This window comes from Carcharhinus amblyrhynchos, chromosome 5 (genome assembly GCF_965287045.1).
Source record: "Carcharhinus amblyrhynchos chromosome 5, sCarAmb.v2.hapA, whole genome shotgun sequence".
Lineage (NCBI taxonomy): Eukaryota > Metazoa > Chordata > Chondrichthyes > Carcharhiniformes > Carcharhinidae > Carcharhinus > Carcharhinus amblyrhynchos.
This window is the reverse complement of record NC_137328.1, coordinates 105,988,709-106,013,752: the sequence shown is the minus strand read 5'-3', so window position 1 is coordinate 106,013,752 and position 25,044 is coordinate 105,988,709. Positions and strand designations below refer to the sequence as shown.

Genomic DNA, 25,044 nt, shown 5'->3' with positions numbered 1-25,044 from the left:
ATGTTGGTAGCTACCTTGAGCTGTGTAATTTCAGGAGGGCATGAGATACTTGCTTTTGTCAATTCCCAACAGTGCGTTCCATATTTTATAGATGCGGTCAGTCTATTTTTCTCCTTCCTTTTCTGTGGTGATTTCCATTCCAAATCTTTTATCAAGGATGTGACATTGGATGCCATGTTGTTGCAAGCAAGCATCACAAAAGCTCTCTAACAACATTCAAACACATAGGCCAAAATTCTCTTGTCACGCCCGCCACAGGAATCACAGAATCCCTGTTTTTAATCTATAGTTGTGAACTTGACAAATATTTATACCATTACAGAGTTAAAGAACATTCAAAAAGTGATCCATATTGATGTCTCAGGCAAAATCTGTGACAAATATTTCAATATATTGGTGTTTCTTAGCTTCAAAATACTGCAGGCTATCAGGAAGGATATATTCATTTAAAAATAGTTCAGACGTAAACCAAAAGGAACAAAGAACCTGTGCTAAAAATATGCATTTCTGTATTTTTTATATAATCTCTAGCAATTGGGATCGGAATGTAGTCTGGTAGATTTATTAAGGACAAAATGATACACAGAGATATTTCTTCTTCAAATTAGGAGATGGCAGCATTCGGTTCTCCTATCGAAGTGGATAAGTTCACACTTATCCACATAACACTGAATCTGCCATGAGTTTGGCTACTCACTTAACTTGTCTAAATCACCTTGAAGTCTCTTAACATCTTCCTCATCACTCACATTCCCACCAAGTTTCATGTCATCAGTAAATATGGGAATATTACATTTGGTTCCCTTATCCAAATCATTTATGTTTCTCGAGTAGCTTGGGCCGAAGCATTGATCACTGTGGGACCCATTAGTACCCATCAGTAACTTTGATAAAAGACCCATTTATTCTTACTCTGTTTTCATTCTTTCAAACAATTCTCAATCCAAACTAACATATATCCTCAATCCCATGTACTTTAATTTTGCACACTAACCTCATGTGGGATTTTATCAAACACTTTCTGAAAATCCAAATACACTATGTTCACTATTTCAATCATATCTATTCTGCTTGTTACATACGCAAAGCCCTCCTTTCATATATCACCTACTGCCTTCCAATCTTGCATTATGACAGTGGAAAATCACACCGATTATCATCTATTTCTGGTACTCAACTTGCACCTTTAACAGTGATGACTGATGAATAATATTTCTTCAATGCCTCTGCCATTTCCTCAGCTCATGATAACTTCTCCTATGCCTGCTTGTAAGGGACCGACATGTAATTTAGCTACTCTTTTCCTTTTCATATACCCATATTTCTAGCTAGTTTACTCATATATTTTCACATGTTAACATCTTTTGGTGGCCCTTTGCTGGTTTCTAAAATATTTCCAATACTCAGACTTGCTAGTGTTTTTTGCAACATTGTAATTCTCTTCTCTTAACCTAATACTTCCTGAGCGAGCCACTGATGAGTCTTTTTACTGACTCTTACGTTCTCTATTGAAATGTATTTTTTATTGAACATTTGAATTGTTTCTTTCAGTATCTCCCACTGTTTGTTTATTTCCATACCTTCTAGTCTATTTACCTGATTTACTTTAGCCAGTTCCTCCCCTCATTCCTATGTAATTGGCTATGTTTAAGTTTAAGATTCCTGTATGCAATCAGAATATGTCATTTGCAAACTTAGCATGGGATTGAATGATATTATGGTCACCATTTCTGGCTGGATTCTTTACTATGGTATTACTAATTAACCCTGCTGCAGTACACAATATTAGATCTAAATAGCTTAAGTGGTCAGTTTCAATACACACTGCTCCAAGAAACTGTCACAATTACATTCTATGAACTCATTTTCTAGCCATGCTTGCCAATTTGATTGCTCCAGTCAGTATGAAGATTAAAGTCCCCCACAATTATTATATTTCATCTCTTACAAGCTCCAACAATTTTGTGATGGCCCACTGCAGCTCCTATTTTCTCTTTATGTTTTCAAACCAACAACGAAATGGAAGTAGGAACTTGAAGTATTTTTCTCTAGTGTTCACTGTAGGCCAGGACACTTCCATTGGGCCTTCCAGGAAGACCTCAGCACCCTTCAGATGATTATGGCCTCTGTTTAGCTCCTGCCAACTTTAAATTTGGCAGGTCCTCCGTATTGCCTTACTGTGTTTGCCCGCATTGCCTGGTTCCTCTGCACCTTCCCCATGAATATGGACCATTCTCTCTCATTGCTGTCAGCTTGTGATGCAATTAACCATTAACTAGATAATTTGTTTCTAACATTATCTTCTTGTGTAAACTGGTTTGCTAACTATTGCTTTTGTTCTCTCTCCAGACTTTGCGGTTTTACTCGAAAAACTGTCTGCCTTTACCAAGTTGACTGTGAGTAGTTAGGGTTTTTTTTTATTGTGCTGACCTGCAGTTTTGCCCAAATTAGGCAAGAATGATTTAATGAAAAGCACTAATTTATGAGATTTATAAGGATGAGGTTTGGTAGAGAAACATAAGAACATAAAAACTTAAGAACTAGGAGCAGGAGTAGGCCATCTGGTCCCTTGAGCCTGCTCTGCCATTCAATAAGATCATGGCTGATCTTTTTGTGGACTCAGCTCCATTCACCTGTCAGCTCACCATAATTTTTAATTCCTTTACTGTTCAAAAATGTATCTATCCTTGCCTTAAAAACATTCAATGAGGTAGCCTCAACTGTTTCACTGGGCAGGGAATTCTAGATTCACAATCTTTTGCGTGAAGAAGTTCCTCCTCAACTCAGTCCTAAACCTACTTCCCCTTATTTTGAGGATATGCCCCCTAGTTCTAGTTTCACCCTCCAGAGCAGCTTTAAGTACCTGGACTCAAGCTAAGAACTGAAGGGCTGAATATTCCTAATTAGCTGTTTTCTTGCAGATATACTGCCTGTTTGTTTATTGTAATTAATTTCTGAAATAAAGAGAGTTGATCATTGATGCAACAGTCCAAATCTACTTTGGATATCAAGGTGATATCTTACAGACCTCATTTATTGTTCCACTTGCAATAGTGAAGCCCTCAATTGTCAAGGTCATAGGTGTTAATAGAGTTCTGAAGAAGGGTCTCTACCCATAATATGCACTGCCCTCTCCAGAGATTCTAATTGGTGTGTTGTGTGTTCCAGCATTTTCTGCAAAAGGAGTTCAAGATGCACTAGAGAGATGAGCTTCGTGGATCATATGGGTATTTGGATATTTCTTGCCCTTGACTTTTTGTCACATACAAATACATGAATGAAGCATAGGAGTAGGCCATTCAGCCTCTGGAGCCTATTCTGCCATTCAGTAAGATTATGGGGGATAAGATTGTAACTTTAACTACACATTGCTGCCTGTGTCAGGTAATGGCACAGTAGGGGATTTTCACAGAGACTTCATTGCAATGTTAATGTAAGTCTACTTGTGACTAATAAACTTTAAAATTTTGGTTAGCATTGCTGCCTTATACTGCCAGGGACCTGGGTTTGCTTCCCAGCTTGGACCACTGTCTGTGCGGAGTCTGCGTGTTTTCCTTGTGTCTGTGTGGGTTTCCTCCGGGTGCTTAGGTTTCCTCCTACAATCTGAAAGACGTGCTGGTTAGATGCATTGGCCATGCTAAATTCTCCCTCAGTGAACCCAAACAGGCGCCAGAATGTGGCAGCTAGGGGATTTACACAGTAACTTCTTTGCAGTGTTAGTATGTCTACTTGTGACACTAGTAAATAAACCTGAACTTAATCTTTCACTCTCTTCCTTATCAAGAAGATGTTAGTAGGTTGATGAAAAAAGCATGTGGGACACTTGCCTTTATCAAGCAAAGCATAGATTACAAAACCAAGGAAGTCATGTTGGAGTTGTGTAGAACTTTGGTGAGGCCACAGCTAGGTGCTCTGGTTGCCACATTATAGGAATGATGTGATTGCACTGGAGGGGTACTGAGGAGATTCACCAGGATGCTGCCTGGGATGGAACATTTAGTTTATGAAGAGAAGTTGGATAGGCTTCAGTTGTTTTTGTTGGAGCAGAGAAGACTGAGGGATGACCTGATTGATATGTACAAGATTATGAGGTGCAGCTCATAGTGAAGTGATAAGGTGCAGCTGTCTCCCTTAGTTGAAAGGTCAGCCATGAAGAGACACAAGCTCAAGGTGAGAGGCAGGAGGTTTAGGGGGAATGTGAAGAAAAACTTTTTTACCCAGAGGGTGGTGATGGTTTGGAATGCATTGCCTAAGAGGGTGATAGAAGTGAATTGCTTCACATCCTTTAAAAAGTACCTGACTGAGCACTTGGCATGGCATCACATTCAAAGCTAGGTGCTGGTAAATGGGATTAGGTGGGAAGTCGGGTGTTTTTCACATGTTGGTTTAGACTCAATGGGACAAAGGGCACTATGTGATTGTATCATTCTATAATAATCCATTCAGCTTTGCCTTAAATTTATTCAAAGGCAGAACTTGCACTGCATTTTGAGGAAGAGAGTTCCAAAGACTATGACCACAGAAAATGAAACTCTCCTTGTCTGTCTTAGATGAGCAACGCCTTATTTTTAATTCCCAACCTCACTACTAGCATTCTGAACCTTGTCAATCAAACAATCAAGACAACTGCACAATTTGACGTGTTTAAGAAAACTGTTTGGAAATAATAGGAGGAAAACCTTCATTTAATTACTATTGGGCAGTGTAAGTGCTGGAATGTCCTTCAGTGGGAAAGGGCACATGTGGCAAATTGCATTTCACAAAACATGACCTTTCTTTAAATACACAATATGTGAACTACAAACTTTGAACAATAGCTAGCCTGAACATCAAATAATCTGAGTTAAAGATAACAAAGATAAATCTTATTGTTCAAGAGGTGTTAAAAATATCAATTATTTAATGATAGAAAAATTCCAATTTAAAATGTACAACAGATTAATTCAAAGATTAAGGAGTAACCGAATAAGCAGCTTACTCACCATTTGTTTCATTGAGGACTCCTTCCAACAGAACTCCCCCCTTTATTCGAAACAACAACTCATTGGGAACAAGTGGAAGCTGAAATAAATTGATTGAAATGAAGCAATTATTCATCTGTCTAACTAACATACAGGAAAATCTGTAATCCAGCGTGTTCCAGGAATTGGAGGTATCCATTAATCACTACGCTCTGAGATGTGCCAGGTGCGTGGAAATGCAACTCCTGAAAGACCATGTAAGGGAGCTGGAGCTGCGGCTCAATGACCTCAGTTTAGTCAGGGAAAATAAGAAATTAATACATAGAAGTTATAGGCAGGTAATCACACTGGGGTCTCGGAAGGAAGACACGTGGGTCATGGTTAGGAACGGTAAAAGTCAGAAGGGTGGTGTACCAGAAAGTACCCCAGTGGCAGTCTCCCATAATAGTAAGGGCTGGGTGACAGATGGGAGAGGGGAAGGGAGTGAGCAGTCAGTGGAGGGATTCCCTGTGGTTGTCCCCCTTCAAAATACGTATATTGTTTTGGATTCTGTGGAGGGAGATGGCCCTCCAGGGATAGGCCATGAGGACCAGATCGCCTGCACAGAGACAGGCTCTGTAGCCCGGAAGGGCAAGAAGGGGAATAGGAGAGCAATATGGTGGGGGACATGATGGTTAGAGGCACGGACAGGCAGTTCTGCGGGTGCATACGAGACTCCAGGATGGTAGTCTGCCTCCCTGGTGCCGGGATACTGGATGTCTCCGAAAGGGTAGGAAGCATATTAAAAAGGGATGGTAATCAAACAGATATCACTGTACACATTGGTGAAAATGACGTAGGTAGAAAGAGCAATTCAGGGAGATGGGTGCTAGGCTAAAAAGCAAGGCCTCTAGGGTAGCAATACAAAGAACAGAGAACAAAGAACAACACAGCACAGGAAACAGGCCCTTCGGCCCAACAAGCCCACGCCGCCATTTTAACACTGTGAGTGCCCTCTTCTACCTATGACCTTTGTCTACGCCTATTGGATTCCACAATAAAGGTGTGCAAGTTTAGAGAATTATAGCCAGATTGAGGGACGCCTAATTTAGGGACAATTTGTTAACACCAATCAGCCTAAAAGCACGTTTTTGGGGTGTGGGAGGAAACCGGAGCACCCGGAGAAAACCCACGCAAGCACGGGGAGAATGTGCAAACTCCCACAGACACCGGCCCAAATCCATGTATCTGCACAGCAAACAGTAATAGTCACTGAGCTGTCATGTTGCCCATCAGCTGGTCCAGTTTAAGCGTACACTAACGACGTGAAGCACTAGGCAACTCTCGAAGCAACATCCAAGAGCAGCCCTCGCACGACCCACCGCGAGTATGCCCCTTGTTGGACAACAAGGCGGACCGAATCACCTGTGGAACGTAAAAAAAAGAGACATCAATCAAAATACACAACTTATACAGACATCCACGGAATCCCCAGAAGCTCAAACGTAAGACAGGTGAGCCATAAAATATGTTGGACGGTCCATAGGAATCTATTGATTCCCAGGAACGTCCTGAGGCTCTTGATCTTATTTAGAACAATCTTTTAAGAACATAAGAACATAAAAACGTAAGAAATAGGAGCAGGAGTCGGCCATCTAGCCCTTCGAGCCTGCCCTGCCATTCAATAAGATCATGGCTGATCTGAGGTGGCTCAGTTCCATTTTCCCGCTTTCTCCCCATAACCCTTAATTCCCTTGTCTGTCAAAAACCTATCTACCTGTGTCTTAAATATATTTAGCGAGGTAGCCCCCACCACTTCAACAGGCAGAGAATTCCAGAGATTCACCACCCTTTGAGTGAAGAAGTTCCTCCTCAACTCCGTTTTATATCCCTCCATCTCTAGTCTGCTCATGTGCCTATCTAGGTAAGCCTTAAACAACTCTAGCGTGCCGACCTCCACCACCCTACTTGGCGGTGCATTCCAGGCCCCCACAATCCTCTGTGTGAAAAACCTCCCTCTAACATATGAATCATACCTCGCCCCTCTCACCCTAAGCCCGTGGCCCCTTGTAATTTTTGTATCTAACCTGGGAAAAGCTTACCACTGTTCACACTATCTATACCCTTCATAATCTTATGCACCTCTATTAGCTCTCCCCTCATTCTCCGTCTTTCTAAGGAGAACAACCCCAATTTGCCCAATTTCTCTTCATAGCTAAGACCTTCCATACCAGGCAGCATTCTGGCAAACCTCCTCTGCACTGTCTCCAGGGTCTCCACGTCCTTCCAGTAGTACGGCGACCAGAACTGGACACAGTACTCCAAATGCGGTCTAACCAATGTTCTATACAACTGTAACATTAGACACCAGCTTTTATACTCTATACCCCTTCCTATAAAGGCAAGCACACCATAAGGCTTCTTCGCCACCTTCTCCACCTGTACTGCCATCTTCAAGGACTTGTGTACATGCACACCTAGGTCCCTCTGCGTTTCTATACTCTTAATAGTCCTACCATTTATCATATAGCTCCCCCTACATTATTACTTCCAAAATGCATCACCTTGCATTTATCTGGATTAAATTCCATCTGCTATTTCTCTGCCCAATATACCAGCCTATCTATATCCTGCTGTATCGCCTGACACTGCTCATCACTATCAGCAAGTCCAGCCATCTTCGTGTCATCTGCAAACTTGCTGATCATACCAGTTACTCCCTCTTCCAAGTCATTTATATATATTACAAATAGCAAAGGTCCCAGTACTGAGCCCTGCGGCACACCACTAGTCACAGACCTCCAGCTAGAAAAAGACCCTTCCACTACTACCCTCTGTCTCCTGTTACCAAGCCAGTTCTCAATCCATCTAGCCACCTGTCCTTGTATCCCATGAGCCTCAACCTTTTTCACCAACCTACCATGAGGGACTTTGTCAAATGCCTTACTGAAATCCATATTGATGACATCCACGGCTCGTCCCTCGTCAACCATTTTTGCCACCTCCTGTAAAGGTTCTACCAGATTCGTAAAGCACGACCTCCCCTTTACAAAGCCATGTTGCCTATCACTAATCAGATTGCCATGATCTAAATGCGTATACATCCTATCTCTAAGAATCCTCTCCAACAACTTCCTTACCACTGACGTCAAACTCACCGACCTATAATTACCCGGGTTATCCCTACTACCCTTTTTAAACAATGGTACCATGGTCGCTAATGTCCAGTCCTCTGGAACCTCATCTGTGTCCAAAGAAGAGACAAAGATTTGCGTCAGAGGCCCAGCAATTTCATCTCTTGTCTCCCTAAGCAGCCTAGGATAAATGCCATCAGGCCCTGGAGATTTATCAGTTTTAATACTACCTAAAAACCCTAACACTTCCTCCTCGTAATGGATATTTCCTCCAACGGGTCTACAACTCCCTCCAAGACACTACCAGACAACAAGTCCCTCTCCTTCGTGAATCTCTGAACTGCTCCCGGTGCCTAGTGCTAGTGACGCGAGGAACAGGGAGATTCTACAATTGAACGCATGGCTAAAGGACTGGTGCAAGAGGGAGGGTTTCAAATTCATAGATCATTGGGAAGTCTTCAAGAGAGGATGGCACCTGTACAGAAAGGATGGGTTACACCTTAACTGGAAGGGCACAAATATCCTGACTGGGAGTTTTGCTAGAGTGTTTCGGCAGGGTTTAAACTAGTGTGGCAGGGGGGTGGGGATCAAAACAGTAGGTCAATAAGCACTGAGGCTGGAGTTGAGTTGGGGGCCAGGGCAAGCCTAGCTAAGAAGAAGAGCATTCTGGAGGAGGATAACCTGAGTGGGCCTGGAGGTCAGGAGTGCCTCTGCTTCAATGCGAGGAGCGTAACGGGTAAGACAGATGAACTTAGGGCCTTAGTACTCAGGCGGAATTTGGATGTGGTTGCAGTGCCGGAGACTTGGTTAAAAGAAGGACAGGACTGGCAGCTGAATATTCCAGGGTATAAGTGTTTTAGGTGAGACGGAGGAGGGGCTAAAAGAGGTGGGGGAGTAGTGATATTAGTTAGGGAGCATATTACAGCAGTGCAGAGGGTGGACAATTTAGAGGGGTCATGTAATGAGTCACTGTGGGTGAGGCTCAGAAACAGGAAGGGTGCAATCACTATGCTGGGGGTGTACTACAGGCCACTCAACAGCCCACGGGAAGTGGAGGAACGGATATGTAAGGAGATTCTGGATAGGTGCAGAAAAAATAGGGTTGTTGTATTGGGAGACTTTAATTTCCCTGGTATAGACTGGAAAGTGCTTAGGGCTGGTGGTTTGAGTGGGGAGGAATTTGTAAAATGCATACGGGAAGGTTCTTTGGAACAATATGTAGACAGCCCAACTGGAGAGGGGGCTATACTGGACCTAATTCTGGGAAATGAGCCTGGTCAGGTCGTCAAAGTTTCAGTAGGGGAACATGTGGCAAATAGTGACCACAATTCTGTTAACTTTAGGGTAGTAATGGACGAAGATGGGTGTTGTCCTATGGGTAGGGTGCTAAATTGGGGGAAGGCTAACTATAGCCGGATTAGGCAGGAATTGGTGGCCGTTGATTGGGAGAGGCTGTTCAAGGGTAAGTCCACGTCTGGCATGTGGGAGTCTTTTAAGGAACAGTTGATAAGGCTGCATGACAGGTATGTGCCTGTAAAAAGGAAGGATGGGAAAGGTAAGATTTGAGAGCCGTGAATAACCAGGGAAATTGCGGATCTGATTAAAAAGAAAAGAGAGGCATATGTTAGGTCCAGGCAACTGAAGACAGATGGAGCTCTGAAGGAATTCAGGGACAGTAGGAAAGAACTCAAATGGGGAGTTAGAAGGGCAAAAAGATTTCACAAAATGTTCTTGGCAGACAGGATTAAGGAGAATCCCAAGGCATTTTATTCATATGTTAGGAACAAGAGAGTTGTCAGGGAAAAAATTGGACCTCTCAAAGACAAAGGAGGGGAATTATGCTTAGAAACCAAGGGAATAGGGGAGATCCTAAATGAATACTTTGCATCAGTATTCACAGAGGAGAGGGACGTGTTGACTGGGAGTGTCACAGAGGGAGGTGTTGACCCGTTAGAGAGAATCTCCATTACAAGGGAGGAAGTGTTAGGTTTTTTAGGGAACATTAAAACTGACAAATCCCAAGGGCCTGATGGCATCTATCCTAGACTGCTCAGGGAGACAAGAGATGAAATTGCTGGGCCTCTGACAGAAATCTTTGTCTCTTCACTGGACATAGGTGAGGTCCCTGAGGATTGGAGGATAGCGAACGTTGTACCGTTATTTAAGAAGGGTAGCAGGGATAACCCAGGTAATTATAGGCCGGTGAGCTTGATGTCTGTGGTAGGGAAGTTGTTGGAGAGGATTCTTAGAGATAGGATGTATGCACATTTAGAACGGAACAATCTCATTAGTGACAGACAGCATGACTTTGTAAGAGGGAGGTCATGCCTTACAAATTTGGTAGAGTTTTTTGAGGAGGTGACAAAAACGGTTGATGAAGGAAGGGCCATGGATGTTGTCTATTTGGATTTCAGTAAGGCGTTTGACAGAGTCATTCATGGCAGGTTGTTAAGAAGGTTAAGGCTCATGGGATACAAGGAGAGGTGGCTAGATGGATAGAGAACTGGCTTGGCCACAGGAGACAGAGGGTAGCAGTCAAAGGGTCTTTTTCCGGCTGGAGGTCTGTGACCAGTGGTGTTCGCAGGGCCTGGTACTGGGACCTCTGCTGTTTGTGATATATATAAATGATCTGGAAGAAGGTGTAACTGGTGTTATCAGCAAGTTTGCGGATGACACGAAGATGGCTGGACTTGCAGATAGCTATGAACATTGTTGAATAATACAGCAGGATATAAATAAGCTGGAAAATTGGGTAGAGAAATGGCAGATGGAATTTAATCCAGATAAATGCGAGGTGATGCATTTTGGAAGAACTAATGTAGGGGGAGCTATACAATAAATGGCAGGGCCATCAAGAGTATAGAAACACAGAGGGACCTAGATGTGCAAGTCCACAAATCCTTGAAGGTGGCAGCTCAGATGGAGAAGGTGGTGAAGAAGGCATATAGTATGCTTGCCTTTATAGGACGGGGTATAGAGTATAAAAGCTGGAGTCTGATGTTGCAGCTGTACAGAACGCTCGTTAGGCCACATTTGGAGTACTGTGTCCAATTCTGGTTGCTGCACTACCAGAAGAACGTGGAGGCTTTAGAGAGAGTGCAGAGAAGGTTTACCAGGATGTGGCCTGGTATGGAGGGTCTTAGCTATGAGGAGAGATTGGGTAGACTGGGGTTGTTCTCCCTGGAAGGACGGAGAATGAGGGGAGACCTAATAGAGGTGTACAAAATTATGAAGGGTATAGATAGGGTGAATAGTGGGAAGCTTTCTTTCAGGTCGCAGGTGATGATCACGAGGGATATTAGAGGGATGTTTTTTACGCAAGGGTGGTGGGGGCCTGGAATGCGCTGCCAAGTAGGGTGGTGGGGGCGGACACACTGGCGTCATTTAAGAATTACCTGGATAGTCACATGAGCAGCCTGGGAATGGAGGGATAAAAACAAATGATCTAGTTGGACCAATGCGCGGCACAGGCTTGGAGGGCCGAAGGGCCTGTTTCCTGTACTGTTCTTTGAATGTATGGGCATTGAGTCATAGAGTCACTGAGGTTTACAGCATGGAAACAGGCCCTTTGGCACAACTTGTTCATGCTGCACTTTTTTTAACAACTAAGCTAGTCCCAACTGCCCACACTTGGCCCATATCCCTCAACAGCCATCTTACTCATGTAACTGTCTAAACGCATTTTAAAAGACAAATTGTACCCACCTCTACTACTGCATCTGGCAGCTTGTTCCAGACACTCACCATCCTCTGTGCGAAAAAACTGCCCCTCTGGGCCCTTTTGTATCTCTCCCTTCTCACCTTAAACCTATGCCCTCAAGTTTTAGACCACCCTACCTTTGGGAAAAGATATTGACTATCTAGCTGATCTATGCTCCTCATTATTTTATCAACCTCTATAAGTTCACCCTTAAGCCTTCTACGCTCCATAGGCAGAAGTCCCAGTTTATACAGCTACTCCTCAAACCATCAAGACTTGGTAGCATCCTGATAAATCTTTTCTGTACTCTTCCTAGTTTAGTAATATCCTTTCTATAATAGGGTGGCCAGAACTGTACACAGTATTCTCTGTGTGGCTTTACCAATGTCTTGCACAACTTCAACAAGATGTCCCAATTCCTGTATTCAATGTTCTGACTAATGAAACCAAGCATGCCGAATGCCCTCGTCACCACTATGTCCACCTTTGACTCCATTTTCAATGAGCTATGAACATGTTCCCCTAGATCTCTTTATTCTATAACTCTCCCCAGTACTGTACCATTAACTGAGTAAGTCCTGTCCTGGTTCAATCTACCAAAGTGCATCATCTTGCATTTGACTAAATTAAACTCGATCTGCCATTCATCAGCCCATTGGCTCAATTAATCAAGAACCCATTGCAATCCGAGATGACCTTCTTCACTGTCTACTATGTCACCAATCTTGGTGTTATCTGCAAACTTATTAGCTATGCCTCCTAAACTCTCATCCAAATCATTAATATAAATGATGAATAACAGTGGATTCAACACCAATCCCTGAGGCACACTACTGGTCATGATGTAGAGATGCTGGCGTTGGACTGGGGTAAACACAGTAAGAAGTTTCACAACACCAGGTTAGAACCCAACCAGTTTATTTGATAGGAATCACACAAACTTTCGGAAACAGTGTTCCTTCGTCAGGTGTGTGGAAGGAACCTTTAACCTGGTGTTGTGAGACTTCTTACTGTGCATACGACTGGTCACAGGCCTCCAGTTTGAAAAACAACTCTCTACAACCACTTGCTGTCATCAACCACCCTCTACAACCACCTATTGTCTTCTGTTATCATAGAACATAGAACATTACAGCGCAGAACAGGCCCTTCGGCCCACGATGTTGCGCCGACCAGTTAAAAAGCAATGACCCTCTAACCTAAACCAATCCCTTATCATCCATAAACCTACCCATGGATCTCTTAAATGCCCCCAAACTAGGCGCATTTACAACTGCAGCAGGCAGGGCATTCCAATCCCTCACCACCCTCTGGGTAAAGAACCTACCCCTGACATCCGTCCTATAACTACCCCCCCTTAATTTAAAGCCATGCCCCCTCGTGCTAGCTTTCTCCATCCGAGGAAAAAGGCTATCACTATCCACCCTATCTAAACCTCTAATCATCTTATATGTTTCAATAAGATCCCCCCCTTAGCCACCTTCTTTCTAGCGAAAACAACCCCAAATCCCTCAGTCTCTCCTCGTAGGACCTCCCCTCCATACCAGGGAACATCCTGGTAAACCTTCTCTGCACCCTCTCCAAAGCCTCCACATCCTTCCTATAATATGGGGACCAGAACTGCACACAATACTCCAAGTGCGGCCGCACCAGAGTTGTGTACAGTTGCATCATGACGCTGCGACTCCTAAATTCAATCCCCCTCCCAATAAACGCCAAGACACCGTATGCCTTCTTAACAACCTTATCTACTTGATTCCCTACTTTCAGGGATCTATGTACACATACACCTAGATCCCTCTGTTCATCCACACTATTCAGAGTCCTCCCGTTAGCCCTATACTCGACACATCTGTTATTCCTACCAAAGTGAATTACCTCACACTTCTCCGCATTAAACTCCATCCGCCACCTCTCGGCCCAGCTCTGCAACCTGTCTAAGTCACCCTGCAAACTACGACACCCTTCCTCACAATCTACCACACCTCCGACTTTGGTGTCATCAGCAAATTTACTAATCCACCCAACTATACCCTCATCCAGATCATTAATAAAAATTACAAACAGCAGTGGCCCCAAAACAGATCCCTGAGGCACACCACTCGTAACTGAACTCCATGACGAATATTTACCATCAACCACCACCCTCTGTCTCCTATCTGCTAGCCAATTCCTGATCCAATTTCCTAGATTACCCTCAATCCCATACATCCGCATTTTCTGCAGAAGCCTACCATGGTGAACCTTATCAAACACCTTACTAAAATCCATATATACCACGTCAACTGCCTTTCCCCCATCCACCTCTTTGGTTACTTTCTCAAAAAACTCAATAAGGTTAGTAAGGCACAACCTATCCGCTACAAAACCATGCTGACTATCTCCAATCAATTCATTACTCTCCAAATAACTATAAATCCTATCCCTAATAATTTTTTCTAAAACCTTGCCCACAACAGAAGTAAGACTCACCGGTCTATAATTCCCGGGGAAGTCTCTGTTCCCCTTCTTAAACAACAGGACAACATTTGCTATCCTCCAATCTTCTGGTACTATACCTGAGACCAACGATGACCTGAAGATCAGAGCCAGAGGCTCTGCAATCACCTCTCTTGCCTCCCAGAGAATCCTAGGGTAAATCCCGTCCGGACCAGGGGACTTATCTATTTTCAAACCCTCAAGAATATCCAGCACATCCCCCTTATCAACTGCAATACTGTCTAGTTTACACCCCTGCAACCCAGTGTTCTCCTCAGCTACATTCATGTCCCCCTGCGTGAACACCGAAGAGAAATATTGGTTCAATGCCTCACCAATCTCTTCCGGTTCCACACACAACTTCCCTCTGCTGTCTGTAACTGGCCCTAATCTTGCCCTAACCAACCTTCTGTTCTTAACATACCTATAGAACGCCTTAGGATTCTCCTTAATCCTATCAGCCAAAGTCTTCTCATGTCTTCTTTTAGCCCTTCTTAATTCACTCTTCAACTCCCTCCTAGCCAATCTAAAGCTTTCTAGTGCACTACCTGAGCCCTCAAGTCTCATCCGAACATAAGCCTCCTTTTTCTTTTTAACCAACGAATCAACTTTTTTAGTGCACCACGGTTCCCTAGCTCTACCAATTCCTCCTTGCCTGACAGGGACATACATATCAAGGACTCGCAGTAGCTGCTCCTTGAAAAAACTCCACATTTCGGATGTTCCCAGTCCCTGTAGTCTCCTAGTCCAACCTATGCTTCCTAATTCTCTCCTAATAGCCTCATAATTACCCTTCCCCCAGCTAAAACTACTGACCCGAGGTTCATGCCTATCCCTTTCCATCACTAAGGTGAACGTAACCGAATTGTGGTCACTATCACCAAAATGCACACCAACTTCCAAGTCCAGCACCCGGTCTGGCTCATTTCCCAGCACCAAATCCAATATAGCCTCACCTCTAGTTGGCCTATCAACATACTGAGTCAAAAAACCTTCCTGCACGCTTTGTACAAAAACTGCCCCCTCTAACGAGCTAGAGCTATAGCAATTCCAATCAATATTAGTAAAGTTAAAGTCCCCCATAACAATTACCCTATTACTTTCACTCCTAACCAGGATCGTCTCCGCAATCCTTTCCTCAAGCCAATTTTGTATCCATTTGGCTACTTCACCCTAGATCCCGTGAAATTTAATTTTATGCAATAACGTACCATGCAGTACCTTGTCAAAGGCCTTGCTCAAGTCCATGTAGACAACATCAGCTGCGCTGCCCTCATCTATGTACTTGGTTACCCTTTCAGAAAGCTTAATCAAATTTATGAGACATGATTTTCCACTCACAAAGCCACGCTGATGGTCCCTAATCAGTTCTTGCCTCTCTAAGTGCCTGTAGATCCTGCCTCTCAGAATACCTTCTAACAAACTTTCCACTACAGATGTGAGGCTCAATAGTCTGTAGTTCCCAGGCTTTTCGCTGCTGCCCTTTTTAAACAAAGGCACAATATTTGTCACCCTCCAATCTTCACACACCTCACCTATGGCTGTCGATTATTACAATATCTCCGCTAGGAGATCTGCAATTTCCTCCCTAGTCTCCCACACCGTCCTGGTATACACTTCATCGGGCCCTGGGGATTTATCTACCTTGATGCACTTTAAGACTTCCAAGCACTTTCTTCTAACTCCCCATTTGAGTTCTTTCCTACTGTCCCTGAATTCCTCCAGAGCTCCATCTGTCTTCAGTTGCCTGGACCTAACATATGCCTCTCTTTTCTTTTTAATCAGATCCGCAATTTCCCTGGTTATTCACGGCTCTCAAATCTTACCTTTCCCATCCTTCCTTTTTACAGGCACATACCTGTCATGCAGCCTTATCAACTGCTCCTTAAAAGACTCCCACATGCCAGACGTGGACTTACAACTCCTCAAGACATCACTATTTATTTCCCCAAGTTCCCTAATATCCATGCCATTCTCAACTGTAAAACAATGAGAAATCTTAATTTAGGATCTCATCCATCTCTTGTGGATCCACACATAGATGATTTCATTGATCCTTAAGAGGCCCTACCCTCACTTTAGTTACTCTTTTGCCCTTTATATATTTGTAGAATTTCTTTGGATTCCCCTTTGTGTTATCTGCCAAAGCAATCTCATGTCCCTTTTTGCCCTCCTTATTTCTGTCTTAACTCTACTTCTATACCCTCTATCTTCTTCAAGGGATCCACTTGATCCCAGCTGCCTTTGCATATCATGTGTCTCCTTCTTCTTCTTGACCAGGGCCTTAATATCCTGAGTCATCCAGGGGTCCCTACTTCTACCAGCCTTGCCCTTCACTCTAAGAGGAATGTGCTTATCCTGCACCCTGGTTAACACAACTTTGAAAGCCTCCCACTTACCAAGTGTCCTTTTGCCCTTTTGCCTGCCAACAGACTCTCCCAATTAACTTTTGGAAGTTCTTGTCTGATACCATCAAAGGCTCCAGGAGAGGTGTGACATTGTGCAAATCGAACAAATGGAAACAATGGGAAATGGTATTGCAGTGGAAGGCTGAATACAGAGCAAGAATACAAGAAATAGGAGTAGGAGCAGATCACCTGGCCTATCAAACCTCCTCTACCATTCAATAGCATCATGGTTGATCTTGGGTTTCAACGTTACTTCTCTGGCCATTCCCCATAAACCTTGACTCCCTAAGAGACCAAATATCTGTCTAGCCCAGCCTTAAGCATATGCAATAACGGAGCGTCCACCAGACTGTGGTAGAGAGTTCCAAAAATTCACAACCCTTTCAGCGAAGTTGTTTCCCCTCATCTCAGTCCTAAATGTTAGGCCTCTTAACCTATGCCTCTGTGTTTTAGATTCCCAGCAGTGAAAATAATCTGTCAGCATGCACCCTATCAAATTCCCTCGCAGCCTTGTACATTTCAATGAGATCTACACTCATTCTTTTAAACTCCAGAGAAAATAGATCCAATTTACTCAGTGCCTCATCATAGGACAACCCCCTCATCCCAGGAATTAATTCAGTAAACATTTGTTGTACCGCCACCTCCAGTGCAAGTGCATCATTTCTTAAATGTGGAGACCAAAACTGCTCATACTCCAAATGTCATTTTAATAAAGTGCTGTACCACTGTAGCAAGACTTATTCCTATACTCCAATTCTGTTATAATAAAAATCAACATGCAATTTGCCTTGCTAATTTCTTGCTGTACTTGTATGCTAGCTTTTTGAGTTCTTTGTACAAACACACCCAAGTGTTAGGGTGGCACAGTGACTAAAGCTGCTGCCTCACAGCTTCAGGGACCCATGTTTGATTCCCAGCTTGGGTCACTGACTGCGTGGACTCTGCACATTCTCCCCTTGTCTGCATAGATTTCCTCCAAGTACTATGGTTTCTTCCCACAATTTGAAAGACGTGCTGCTTAGGTGTATTGGTCACGCTAAATTCTCCCTCAGTGTATCCAAAGAGGCATCAGAATGTGGCAACTAGGGCATTTTCACAGTAACTTCATTGTAGTGTTAATGTAAGCCGACTTGTGACATTAATACTTAAAGTTTCCTTGAACATCAACACTTACAAGTTTCTCACTTTTTAAAAATAGTACTCAGTTCTTATCTATAATTGTGACTCTTATCTTTCAGTGTGAATTACTTCACACTTTCCTACATTATACTCCAGTTGTCACTTAACCTTTACATCTCTTTGCAGCATATCTCTGTGTCCTCTTGACAACTTATCTTTTTCCACCTAGTTCTATTTCATTAGCAAACTGGCATCAATTATTCTGTCTCTTCATCTAAATTATTAATATTGATTGTAAATAGCTGAGACCCCAGCACTGACCCTTGGAGTACTGCACTATTTATGCCCACTCTCAGCTTCCTATGTGTTAACCAATCCTCTATCCATGCTAATATCGAACTCCTTGCGCATTGTGTCTATTAACCTTTTGTTTGGGACCTTTTTGAAAGCTTTATAGAAACCCAGGTATACCACATTTATTGATTTCCTTTTACCTATATCACTTGTTGCATCATCAAAAAACTCCACTAAATTTGCCAGACAGAATTCCTCTTTCGCAAAACCATGTTGTCTTGTTCTAATCATTAGTAATACTTCCTTAACAATTGACTCAGAGCAAGGACAGACTCCTGATAACTGTTACTGGTGAGTTTGACATCCAAACTCAAAAAACAGACCCAACAGGCCCAACCACAGAACTCTGGTTGCTAGAGTGCTGGATAACAGAAATTTCTTTGTGTGTTAAGATTTAGTTAGGGGATCAGTAACTTTTTATTCAACTTTCGTGTTCAAAGTAGACACATTCGGAATTTCCGTTATCCACCTGGAGAATAAAACCACAGGATTCCATTGTTTTAAACAAAGGAAACTTCACCATAACAAGTCATCTAACAGCATTAAATTTTGGCAATGTCCCTGGGTGGGTTAACAAACCTCACATGGTGGAACTCTTTTCCATGCAACTCACCTGAATGGAGATGATTTATTCTGTTTTGCTATGCAGTTTAACCTCTTAGATGCTTAATATATGTGTCCTGCTATCCTGGAGAAAGGGGGTAGCAGGGGTGAGGGGGCGGGGGGGGGGGTGCGCAGAGCGAGGTGGTGGTGGTGGTGGTGAGTTGGGTGGGGAAGGTAATTGGGTCTGGTTCAGTGAGGGTCATCAAATCTGGTCAGGGACTTGGTTGGATGGTTAGTTTGATGGTCAGGATTGTCAGGACATTGATTGGGGCGGGTGGTGTCAGTTGTGTGTTGAGTTGACTGACTCCAGCTAATCACTGAGTTAGACCAGATATTAAACTGTGCAACATTTTCCTGGGTAAGTGTGTCGGTAATAAGTCCTGCAAATCTGGCCCAGGTCTCCAATCTGAGCCCAGGGTTCAAGAGATTTGGGGAGAGTCTTGGGTATCATGAAATCAGTCTATTGGAAGTTTAAACTTCTTGAGTAAATTTTGTGTTTTTCTGTACATGAGGTTTTTGCATGGTCCTGACATGCATCTACCTCTCAATTAATATCTCATCTCTGACACTCTGTAAACTGGAAGGTTAAGACTATCATCTTGTATAGTCTCTCATTCTTACCACAGACCAGCTTAGCTTCCTGTGGCATTGCTCACAGGCGGTCTGGGGTACAACACATGAGATTTTAGTAACACACTATTAAATGCACAGTTTTAATTTCTATGCAGAAAGATCTTAAATAATTCCAGAGGATAATAAAAACTTTTTTCCTCTTTGGGATGCCTGTAATTTTGCCATTCAAGTACAAATTGACAATCGGGTACTTTTAACACTTTTACAAAGTAAAATGTGACACCAGTTTTGACAGCTTTCATTGCCTAGCTTTGAATCACTCTAGGATTAAAAGTGATAAATTATAAGGGCACATTGTATAGACAAGACACTTCTATGATCGGCGTTCTACCTCTGCCTGAATCTTTACATTATCCCTGCTGTATTGCTCTATACGTTTTGAGACTCACCATTTTTTTTGTTACCGTTCACGATCCAGAAGCCGCCTTCTGAACAAAAAGCTTTTCAGTTCTTACTGCTTCAACTTGGCAACTGCAAGAAGTGCATCCTTTGTCACTATGGTAACCATTCACAGTTACTAAGGTGGACATCTTTGTGAGAGATGACAATAATGGGATCAGTTCTGGCCAATCAGAGACTCTGACTAAGTAATTTTGCAGCAAAAACAAGAGAGGTAATAATGAGGTCAGGGATTTGGTAACAGAATGTCAGTCGTGGAGAGATTATTTCAGAAGAGTTACGGGTTTATAGAATTGGGGCTGATGTGTAAAAAACATGGACAGAGGACCAGTTAACTGATGGAAAGCAGAGAGTAGGGAAAGTGGGCTATTTTCAAGTCGACAGGCTGTGTCTAGCAGAGTGCTACAAGGATTAGTTCTGAGGCCTGTTATTTACAGTCCATATTTACAGTATGAGACAGAGACAAAGAGTAATATATCTACGTTTAAATTCTTAAAATTTATTTTATTAGTGTCACAAATTAACACTGCAATGAAGTCACCGTAAAAATCCCCTAGTCGCCACATTCTGACACATGCTCAGGTACACTGACAGAGAATTTAGCATGGCCAATGCACCTGATCAGCATGTCTTTGGGACTGTGGGAGGAAACCGGAGAATCTGGAAGAAACCCACACAGACACGGGGAGAACATGCAGACCTCACACAGACAGTCACCCAAACTGCGTCCCTGATGCTGTGAGGCAGCAATGCTAAGCATTGTGCCACTGTGCATCCCATCGAAGTTATAAAGTTTGTTGAAGTTAAAAAAATTTGCTGAAGTTGCAAAGCTGGAGGACATTAAAAGGCCACAGAGAAAGATAGACAGGTTAAGTGAATGAACAGCAAATTGGCAGATAGAGTAAACTGTGGAGATGGATGAGATTATGAACTTTGATCATAAGAGTAGAATTGCAGAACATCTTTTTTAAAGTTGTGCAAGTTGTAAGTGTTGATATTCAAAGTGACTTGTGTGTATACATACAAGAAAGTCAGCATTCAGATACAGTAAGCAATTGGATCGCAAGGGGATTGGGTGCAAAAATAAATGAGAGTTTTGCTATAATTGTACCTGTCTTTGCTGAGACAAGTATCTCTTCATCCCCAATGATCAGAGAGTTAAGCACATCAGCACAGAAGACAAGTTTTACAATCATCTACAGCCAGAACTGTCCAGTGAACAGTCCAGCTTAGGCTGCTCATGCTTTCCCCTGCTTTACAGACGCCAATATTCAGCCGATATGATTCAGTGCAATTCATATCTAGAAATAGCTGAACGCATTGGATGTAGCAAAGGCTATTAGCCTTGGCAATATCGTAGCCGTAAAGCTGAAAATCTGTACTCCAGTACTAGCCTTGCATCTAGCTTAACTATTCCAGTACAACTACAATATTGATATATACCCTATAATGTGGAAAATTGCCAGATATGTCCTGCCCACAAAATGCAGGACAAATCTAATCCCGCCAATTACTGCCCATCTGCCCACTCTTAATCATCAGCAAAGTGATGGCATGTGTTAAAATGCTATCAATTGGCACTTACTCACCAATAACCTGCTCACTGATGCTCAGTTTCTGTTGTCCCAGGGCCAGTTGGCTTCAGACCACATTACAGACTTGGTCTAATCATGGATGAAAGAGCTGAATTCAACAGATGACAGTGACTGCCTTTGACATCAAGGCAGCACTTAGCCGAGTTCAGCATCGTGGAGCCCTACCAAAACTGAAGAAAATGGAAAGCAAGGAAAACTCTTCAGTGGGTTGGAAGTGAAAGAGGATGGTTGTGGTTGTTGGAAGTCACTCATCCCAGCCCTAGGACATTGCTGTAGGAGTTCCTTAGGGTAGTATCCTAGGCCCAACCATCTTCAGCTGCTTCATCAATGACCTTCCTTCCACCATAAGGTCAGAAGTGGAGTTTGCTGGTCATTGCAAAATGTTCAGTACCATTTACAGCTCCTCAGATTCTAAGGTAGTTCATGTCCATATGCAGCAGGCCTGGAGATCATTCAGAGTTGTGTTGATAATAGGCAAGTAACATTCGTGCCACACAAGTGCCAGGGAATGACAACCGCCAACAAGAGAGAAACTAACCATCTCCCACTGACATTCAATTACTTTACCATTGCTGAATTCCTCACCATCAAGTTCCTGAGGAGTACTTTTGACCAGAAACTGAATTGGACCAGCCATATAAGTATGGTGACGTATGCATATCAGAGAGTCAGAATTGGCTGGTGAATAACTCCCCTGCAAACTCCCTGAAACCTGTCCACCATCTACAAGGTACAAATTGGAGTGTGATGGAATACTATACATTTAACTGGATAAGTGAGACTCCAACAACACTCAAAAAGCTCAATCGCATCCAGCACAAAGCCAACTGCTTGACTGGCATCTCTCTTACACACCATCCTGGAATGGTACCATTGTTCTGTAAGGAGTGTGAGTCAAAACCTCAAACTCGCTAAAGCACCCTCGATATACTTCAGCATGGATTGTAGCAGTAAAGAAGTGTACTTACCACCACCTTCTCAAGAGTCATAGTCATAGAGGTTTACAGCATGGAAACAGGCCCTTTGGCCCAACTTGTCCATTCCACCCCTTTTTTAAACCACTAAGTTAGTCCTAGTTGTCCGCGTTTGGCCAATATCCCTCATTAGCTATCTTACCCATGTAACTGTCTAAACGATTCTTAAAAGACAAAATTGTACCTGCCTCTACTACTACCTCTGGCAACTTATTCCAGATACTTATCTTCCTCTGTGAAAGATTTATCTCTCTGGATCCTTTTGTATCTCTCCCCTCTCATCTTAAACCTATGCCCTCTGATTTTAGACTCCACTACCTTTGGGAAAAGATACTGACTATCTTGCTGATCTATGCCCCTCATTATTTTATCAACCTCTATAAGATCATCCCTAAGCCTCGTGCGCTCCAGGGAAAATGTCCCAGTCTATCTAGCCTCTCCTTATAACTCGAACCATCAGGTCCCATGAGCATCCTTGTAAATCTTTTCTGCATTCTCTCTAGTTTAATAATATCCTTTCTATAATAGGATGACCAGAACTGTACACAGTATTCCAAGTGTGGCCTTACCAATGTATTTTACAATTTCAACTAGCCATCCCACCTCTTGTATTCAATGTTCTGACCAATGAAACCAAGCATGCTGAATGCCCTCTTCACCACTCTATCTATCTGTGACTCCACTTTCAAGGAGCTATGATCCCAAGATCTCTTTGTTCTATAACTCTCCCCAATGCCCTACCATTAGTAAGTCTTGCTCTGGTTCAATCTATCAAAATGCATTTATCTAAATTAAACTCCATCTGCTATTCATCAGCCCACTGATTCAATTGATCAAGATACTGTTGAACCCCTGTTGCAATCCTAGATAACCTTATTCACTCTCCACTATGCCAACAATCTTGGTGTCACCTACAAACTTACTAAACATGCCTCCTAAATTCTCAACCAAATTATTAATATAAATGACAAATGATAGTGGACCCAGTATTGATCCCCGAGGTACACCACTGGTCACAGGTCTCCAGTTTGAAAAATAACTCTCTACACCATTCTCTGTCTTCTGTCATCAAGCCAATTTTGTATCCATCTGGCTACCTCACCCTGGATCCTGAGAAATTTAACCTTATGCAACAACATTCCATGTGATACCTTGTCAAAGGTCTTGCTAAAGTCCATGTAGACAACATTAGCTGCACTGAACTCATCTACTTTTTTGGCTACCTCTTCAAAACATTCAAATTTGTGAGACATGATTTCCAACTCACAAAGTCATGCTGACTGTCCCTAATCAGTCCTTGCCTCTCTAAATGCCTGTAGATCCTTTCTCTCAGAATACCTTCTAACACCTGACCCACTATAGATGTGAGGCTCACCAGCCTGTAGTTTCTGGGCTTTTCCCTGCAGCCCTTTTTAAACAAAGGTACAATGTTTGCCACTCTCCGATCTTCAGGCACCTCACCTGTGACTGCCAATGATTCAAATATCTCTGCTAGCGGATTTGCAATTTCTTTCCTAGCCTTGCACAACGTCCTGGGATACATTTCATCAGGTCCCAGGGATTTATCTAGCTTGGTGCGCTTTAAGACTTCTAGCACCTCCTTCTCTGTTATATGCACACTCCTTAAGACATTACTATTTATTTTCCCAGTTCCCTAACATCCATGTTTTTCTCAACAGTAAATACTGATGAGAAATGTTCATTCAGGATCTTACCCACCTGTTTTGGACCCGCACATAAATGACCTTATTGATCCTTAAGATGCCCTACTCTTTCCCTAGTTACTCTTTTGCCGTTTATGAATTTGTAAAAGCTCCTTGGATTCTCCTTTGCTTTATCTGCCAAAGCAATCTCACGTCTGCTTTTTGCCATCCGGATTTCTCTCTTAACTCTACTCCTACACCCTCTATACTCTTCAAGGGATGCATTTGATCCCAGCTGCCTATGCATGTCATGCGCGTCCTTTCTTCTTCTTGACCAGGGCCTCAATAGCCCGAGTGATCCAGGGTTCTCTACTTCTGCCAGCCTTGCCCTTCACACTAAGAGGAATGTGCTTACCTTAAACCCTGGTGAACACACTTTTGAAAGCTTCCCACTTGCCAGACATCTGTTTGCCTGCCAACGGTATTCCCCAATTAACTTTTGAAAGTTCCTGTCTGATACCATCAAAATAGAATCTCTTCAATGCAAAAGGAGGCCATTTGGCCCACTGAGCATGCACCGACTTCAATCCTACCCTGACCCTATCCCCATAACCCTATACACTTACGCTCTAATCTTCCTGACACTAAGGGGCAATTTAGCATGGCCAATCAACCTAACCCACACATCTTTGAACTTTTGGAGGAAACCAGAGCATCTGGAGGAATCTCATGCAGACACGGGCAGAATGTGCAAACTCCACACAGTCACCTGAGGTGGAAATAGCACTGTGCCACTGTGCTGCCCTAAGATTAATTTTCAAAGTGGCATTAGATATTGGATTGGATTGAAGTGGAAATGTTAGTGGAGAGACTGGAGAAAGCGGGGATTGCAGAGAAGGTTAAGGAGGGATTTAATTGAGGTATTCAAAGTCACAAGGGATTTTGATAGATTAAATGAGATGAACCATTTCCATTGTTTGGCAGGTTGGTAACCAGAGCGACATAGGTTTAATAACTGGCAAAAGAGGTGAGAGGTGAAGAGGATTTTTTTTATGTAGCAA

General features: G+C 42.9%; 1 protein-coding gene across 1 annotated transcript in view; it reads right to left on the bottom strand.

The window, feature by feature from the left end:
- LOC145343553 (ufm1-specific protease 2-like) overlaps positions 1–24,212 on the bottom strand; it is an 87,655-nt gene extending 63,443 nt beyond the window's left edge. Inside the window, exons 1-2 of the mRNA XM_080189800.1 lie at positions 24,126–24,212; positions 4,983–5,061 (exon numbers count right to left, since the gene is read on the bottom strand). Of these exons, the coding sequence (XP_080045926.1) occupies positions 4,983–5,061; positions 24,126–24,212 (166 nt within the window). The remainder of the gene's footprint in view (positions 1–4,982; positions 5,062–24,125) is intronic.
- Between the last annotated feature and the right edge of the window lie 832 nt (positions 24,213–25,044).